The sequence below is a fragment of the Cloeon dipterum genome, chromosome X (assembly GCF_949628265.1).
Source record: "Cloeon dipterum chromosome X, ieCloDipt1.1, whole genome shotgun sequence".
Lineage (NCBI taxonomy): Eukaryota > Metazoa > Arthropoda > Insecta > Ephemeroptera > Baetidae > Cloeon > Cloeon dipterum.
In genome coordinates, this window is record NC_088790.1 from 5394259 (window position 1) to 5401618 (window position 7360).

At 38.7% G+C, this 7360-nt stretch overlaps 1 protein-coding gene across 1 annotated transcript; it reads right to left on the minus strand.

Moving 5' to 3' along the window:
• Nucleotides 1-3412: 3412 nt before the first annotated feature.
• Nucleotides 3413-6951, minus strand: fd102C (forkhead domain 102C). Its single transcript, XM_065493518.1, has 2 exons — nt 6699-6951; nt 3413-4738 (listed from the first exon to the last, which is right to left on the minus strand). Exons 1-2 carry the CDS (start codon nt 6942-6944, stop codon nt 3917-3919), a joined length of 1068 nt encoding a protein of 355 aa, XP_065349590.1. The 5' UTR covers nt 6945-6951; the 3' UTR covers nt 3413-3916.
• Between the last annotated feature and the right edge of the window lie 409 nt (nt 6952-7360).

Here is a 7360-nt window from a genome sequence, read left to right on the forward strand (position 1 = left end):
TGATGTCTTTTATGATTTACTTCACTTACTCACTTTGGCTTTGTCCGACTGGACAGAGTCTTAAAAGCAACTTGTTTTCCAGAAGTGTCACCCTTTCTCACATGCTTTTCCCCCATTTGTAAACTGACCTGTGATAACATGAAAATTTGTGAGAATAAACAGCCATAATTACATAAAAAGTGTTAAAAATCTCAAGATTTCAAATTTCGTCCAGTTTTTCAGCCAAAAACTACATTTAGGTCAGTTTTTCAGTCAGTTTTCCACATCTGATATTGATTAATTTTGTTGCTATTTTTAGACCTATCTTTGTTTTGGTTCAAATAAATTATATTATTATATAATTGTTATTCGTTCAGATAATGAAAATCGTATTACTTTTGCACACTTAAAAAAATCATTTACCTTTCCAATATGGAATAAGTTTACGCACCTTTAGCATGCAATAAAAAATGCTGCCCTAAGTGTATGCATTAACACGCCTATAAATTTCAGGGTTATAAAACCTCTATTTTACTGTTCGAGATCAATAGGGTCGAAGGTTAAAAACAGTTATTATTTTAGTTTGGGTGAATTTTTAAGAAAACAAAATTGCACTTTGTAGATTCAGAACAATACATGCTACATATGGTAGTCACCCCTTTGAGGGCAGATAATATATACCATCAGTTCAGGTAAGAAATTGAACCCTGACGTCAGGGTAGCTCTCGAGCGATCAATATTATTAAATAATGCCATGTGTAGCCCCTTTGTGTAGCCCCCTGAGGGCTCTGTATTGGTTCGATATATGCATAATATATATATATATATACCTGCACACCGATATAACACGTCAAAGGGGTGGATTACGGCACTCTTTTTTAGATTGACCTTGACACACTGTACATTTTCTTTCAAGGTTGCGATGCCGTAATCCACCCCCAAGTTAAGAGCTCTCGAAACATTTTCTTTTTGATCCTTTGAAATCATGGTTCGCAAAAACGCGCATTTTCCAGAAAAACCCACTGCATTGCCAAAAACTTTATTTACGGGTTATTTTATGCAATTTTGCGCATTTTTCCAAATCACATGCATTTTTATTGCGGATCTAAAAAATTCTCTAAATGGATGACCAAAAAAGGCATTTTTACGAAATCAGAATATAAAATTCACTTGTTTTAGCAACAGGCCAAAAATTTCACTCTCATCGTAATTTTCCAAAACTTCTGACATTTTGGCGCAAAATATGACCTTTTTGGAAAAATAAGGAAAACCCAAAACTGGTTGTTTTTCCCAGCTGTTTTTTTCGCGCAAAAAACCAATGGTGCATTTTTGCGCATTTCAAAAGTGGCGGACCCTTTTTCATCAGGGTCCTCAGGAACGTGATTTTGGGCACATAACAGTGTTTCGCTTTAATTTTTCTTAGCGTATAGTAGGGAGAATATTTATTTTCGTTATCAATATTTAATAATTATCATGCGTTTGGTAACCCTCTCCTTAAGGAAACGACAAATTTCATCTTGAAATTTGTAGGAAATCTTAAGATTTCCTGTGAAATACTAACTTTTAATTGGGCTAAAAGTAAATCTTTTGATTATTTGAAGATTTAAAAAAAATAATAATCATAAACGCATAGCAAGAGTGATCAGGAAAAGATTTTATTCAAGAAATAAAAGGCTCCATTTGGAAGTTCTCTATGTGTCATCCCTCCTTTCATGGAGCGTATTGGTATTGTGTTGACCGCCAGGCAAAACGAAAGCCGCACCACATAGAAAATTGGCCCGATTATCCGAGGTTTGAATTCGGTGGTGGCTCTCTCGTGCGAAACTGCTGACAATGAGCACCACGCAGCACGGCACCCCCTGGAGTAGCAAATCGAGTCACCATGCAGCAACCAGCACGCAAACAGAAGAGCAGAAAGGGGTGTTTATTGATCGGGCAACCCTTAGAGCCGAGGTGGTGGTTGGTTGGTCGGGCTGTGCCGCGCGCTGGATGCACGCCTCTGCTCTGTTTGCTGATGACAACCATGATATACCTAATCAGTATCACCGCGCGCCTGCATACATAAATATTTACAACACACACACACACACACAGAGCACAATCCAACATGGCTGATTGTTGGAGTCGAGCTGACGCTGGATGGCGAACAACGAGGCCGCCGCCGCCGCCGCGCTGCAAACATGAATTTGATTTATTCATTCATCGACGCTCATCCCATCGGTCGGTCGGCAGGCAACGCGACGTGTTTTGCCGATGCGCCTGCATAACCGCTAATTTGTTGACGGACTCGCTGCTCTACGCTTATTATTATGCACGATGCTAATTGACAGCGGATTTGTTCGCTTCATGACAGTCTGTAAATAAACGAGCTTAATATCTAAATCGATTGCGCGCTTCAAATGAAAAACAGATCAGCAAAAAGCACCATATATAATCTTTGCGTTTATCTGGGTTTGAAAAAATTGCAGAGCTTTCTTTTTTTCTAAAATTGCTTTTGAGACGTATTAAATAAGGAAACACACTATTTTATAATTGATGAAATGTCACGGGTTTTGGCCAAGCAAACTCAGCGAAATTTACACCAGAAATTAGTCAGCAGATTTGCTTCATTTATTTTCTTTTTGCTCTTTTTATCCCTGTTCGAGGACCGGGAAGGGCGCGCACTGCACTAGCACGAATGCTGAAACCGCGAACGGATAACTTGGGCGGAAATTTTATTTTATCTGCTTTCCAATTGAGTGAAGAATTCTTCGGACAGTATATATTAGAGAAAAATTAAAAAATTTACCCTGAGCAAAAAATTCTAGCGAATCGACACCTTTACGATTTAATTTTAGCATCCAGTAATTTTATTTCTTTTTTGCTTTGTTGTTTTTTTTTACAGAAAACTCGACCGTGCGAAATTATTTGAATAGAAAAATTGTGCGAGCTTTGTTTTCAGGGTGCTAATCCAATGCCACCGTGAAACATAAAATATATTTGACTTGGAAGGGGAAAGGGTGTTTATCTTTTAGTATTTCTCGTATTTCTATTCTCCTCTCAACTTGACTCCTATAGAAATAGGAGGCTTTAAGATTTTCCGATATTAAATATTGCTCTCCTAATTCCTCTTTCTTTTCCTGCTCAGAGATATCTTTCATCAGCGCATAATTAATAATTATTCGACAGAAAACATTAATTAACTGGCATCTCTCCCAAAGCACAATACTTTCCAAAACGCTAAATTAATTTATTAAAGCTTTGGCAAAAATTTTAGCACCTGGGAGTTCTAAAAGATGATTAATGTTGACTAATTCCTTTTTCAGTAAAATGATTTATAATTTACATGAACTTTTTGTTGCATTGGTAAGATTGCGAATTATTTTAATTTATAGAGATCAAATTTGATAATTGAATTAGGTTGGACTTTCAAGAAAAGAAGCACAAATTTTTATATAACAATTTTATTTACCATATTATACACCTATTTACTCATTAATATTAAAAAACATAAAATGGCCAGGGCTGTTATTCTTAGACGGTTTTTTCACCAATAAGGTCGACTATTTTTAGCCTGTCTTTTGCAGCAATTAAATCGGTTTAGCCTTACGGGAAACCGTTTAGACCAAACAAAATATAATAATTATTTGACTAAAACGAAACCATGAGAAATATTTCCGAGTGGGTAAAGGTAAAATGTAAGCCTTTTTTTGGTTTTTAGTCAATTTAGATGGATTTTGACTATAAATAGTCGATCGTCCAAAACTCACAGCCCTATATTAACAATGACTAGTATCAATAAATTCGGTTTGAAATGCAGCGGCAAAGAAGGGTTGAAGTATCATTTACCGCTGTCACAACCTCGTGAATTCTGCGGTCCATACAGAAAACAATTTTTTACAGAGATCAATCAATATTAATTACACTTAAATTAATTAATATAGGATAATTTTGACATTTACTTCAATTCTGGATCACTCTGGTCGTCCGGACTGGCCGGCGGCTCGGCCTTGGGCTCTTCTCTGCTCCTCATCAGTTGATCAAAGTAATAGGGAAATCCCGTGGTGGCGGGAAAAATGAAGGGTTGGCGTGCCAGGGGAGAGGCAAGGCGGAACAGCGACTGTGTCGGCTCCTCGCGGCCCACGTCAATGTCCTCCTCATCGTCTTCCGTTTGCCTGATTTCTGGCTCTGGCGCCAAGAGGCTGGCGACGTCGAACTGGCGCTTGCGGGCGACGGGGGTGCAGCTGGTGGCGCCCTCGAGCAGGCCGGGGAACTGTCCGAAGGGCAGGTTGGTGGCCATCATGCCGCCCCAGCTGGGAGGGGACGTGGACGGCGGCGGACTCGGCGAGTCCTCCTCCTCCACGGCCAGACCCATGTGTTTGCGCACTTTGCGTTGTGCTTTCCTGCGCCGGAAGTCGCCCTTCTTGAAGTCCTCCACGTTGGCCGGGTGGATGGCCCAGTAGTGGCCCTTACCGTTGGCGCTGCGCCCTGATTTGACGAAGCAGTCGTTCAGAGAGAGATTGTGTCTGATGCTGTTTCGCCAGCCGGGGCCGCGCGTCTGGAAGTACGGATAGTGCTCCAGGATGTAGTTGTAGATGTCCGACAGCACGAGCTTCTTCTCGGGCGAGCTCAGGATGGCCATCGCGATCAGCCCGATGTAGCTGTGCTGCGGCTTTGGCTCCTCCGCCGCGCGGTAAATTCGCGGGTCGAATTTGTAGCCATACAGACCGGGCAAATCGTGTTGACGCATTCCGGCGACGGCTGCGGCTGCCATTGCGGTCTGTTAACATAATTAAGAGATATTGTTACAATTTTTAAAAGAAATGCCACAAACATTCTGGCGGTGTAAAATTAAAATTTTGACCGTTATCATTGGAGTTTATGGAATGATGCCTCTTTTGCGTCTGATTATTGAGAAAAATGAGACATTTAAGTGTCCTCGGTTAATTCCTCGGTTAATTCAGAAGTAATAACTGTCCGTTTGCTTTTACGCGGTCAGATAACCTTTCAAAGAAAAATAAGCAAATAGAAAATTGAATTATAATTTTTGTTAATGCGACTATTAACAGTAAAATATATCATATTATAGTGGTAATTGAAAATATTTCAGCTAACTTACTAATAACGTGATTAAAATTTGTTTATTCAGGTTATGGAAAAACCTTGCTTATTTTTCTTATTTCGTCCTATTGTTGAAGAGGAATTTTAATTCAGAAAGAAATCAAACTCAATTTGGAGTTTTCTTTCCTTTCTAAATCGTCTGAATCGTACAGTATATAGAGATCCAGTTGCAAATATTTTATTTATTTTTAATGAAAAACTGTGAAAAACAAAGTATAAAATAGTTACTTTAGGCGTATATTGGTGCTCTTTTTTACTTTATCGATTTTACTTAATGTTTTCAGGCTTCTTAAATAATTCAGCTATCTGAACCTAAATTTAGGGTGAATATAGGATCAAATTAAATATAAATTTAAATAGGAAAAGGTCCCTATTTTTACACTTAATTTCGATAAACGTATAAAGATTAAATTTTTCAATATTTTCTCTGCAATTTTTCTGTGACCTCCAGCTCCTATATACGCCCATATAATTTAGGTGCTAATAAATAAGGAGTATTTTGGTTTACATTTTTAAACAATTTTTTATCTTCTTAAAAATTACCGAAGGCTTTTTCATTTTCAGCGATTTAACAATTGTTTATCTTTTTATTGCTCAAGCTTCATGTTCTATGTTTTTAAGACAATATTTTAGACAAAGATATAAATTTATATCATTTATGATTTTTGACAAACAAAACCTTTATCATATAAACATAGATTTAGACAATTTTATAATCCTATACCCCGAGAGTAATTAAATTAAGACTTTTAGTCGGCTTTGATTTGTGCTCCTTTTATGTGGAACTAATTTAAATTGAATTTAAAATTTTATGTTTTTTGCCTTGCTTTTTTTCTTTATATTGAGCATTGTTACTTAAATAAATATATAACTTGAAGCAATTTTAAATGTTTTAGCGGAAGCTTCATATATTCCACATATTATAAACCACTCTTTATATAAAGAAAAAACCCGAGGACAATTTAAATTCAATACAAATCAATTTCACAAAACGAGTACAAGAGCAGGAGCACATATACGCAGAGAATATTAATAAGGTTCACTAAATTCTTATTTTCTCGAGGAGGATTAAAAATTGTCAAATTATAAATATAAGTGGTTAGGTTTATTTTTAAATAAATCTTGAAATATCAGGCCCAATTTTATGGCAGTAAATTTCATAAAAAAATAGCAAATAATTCCATGAAGTTTTTGCAATTACAACCTTACAAGATATAAAAATAGAATTATTATAAAATTAAAGTGGTTATAGCGTACTGACCAATTGTAAAAAAATCATACTTATCATTGTTTAAAACATTTTCTAAGCGGCGCAAGCACTTATTAAAAATCGGGATTTTTTCAACAAAAGGGTAATTTTCCTATAAAACGCACATCATTGGATAGATCGTGACTAGAGGGGGAATCAAGTGAAAAATCACTGACAAACTTTTCGAGAAGGCCCTAATTTGATTAGTGCGCAGATTTTATATTAATTATTCATATTAAAAAAGATCGGATTGCAATTTTTAAATGTAATTGATCCCCGTTCAGGACTCAAAGTAAATAAGACAAAGATAGGGCCTCTGTATAATTATTTAGAATGGAAAGAAATTATAAAAAAAAAATTAAAAACGCACCTGAAAGTTAGGGTAAGTGTGATGTGCAGCAGCGGCGGAAATGAGGGCAGGATGCGCGTTGGCGGCGGACCTGAGCCTCTCGGCGGCGACCAGCGCGTAGTGTTGGTACATATGCATGCGTTGGTACTGCTCAAGAAGGCTCGGCGGCGGCACGGAGGTTGGTGGTGACGTCCGACCGGCCGCCGCGATGGGAAACACCGCGTTCGGGGCTACCAGTCGAAGCGGTGTCTGGTCGTTGCTGCTCATGACGGAGAAGCGAAACACTGAATGAGCAGCGCGGCGCGACCTGAATCGTCTCCCTGGCTTGTGAGCGCTGAGCGAGCGGCCAACCCCTCCCCCCACCGCCGCACCCCCCTGGCCGAAGAGGCAAAACATTTACAGAAATATTTGCCCGCTGATGTGCTACTCGGTTTTTTCTCTACATACAGAGCTCACTTACTTTCTCGAGAGGAGGGAGTTTCTCGCTCTTTGTAAATCAAGCGAAACCGCTTTCGGGGCCGTGATTGGCCGGCGCCGCCAGAGCCACGGTTTGCGTGCCGCGCATCCAACATGCCCAGCCCCTTTTCGCAGAGCCAACCACGCTGTTGATGGAAAACTAGGGTCCCCTCCGCTTCGCCGGCTGCTGCACCAGTTTTTTCACAAAAACTTTTCTCTCGGCTCTG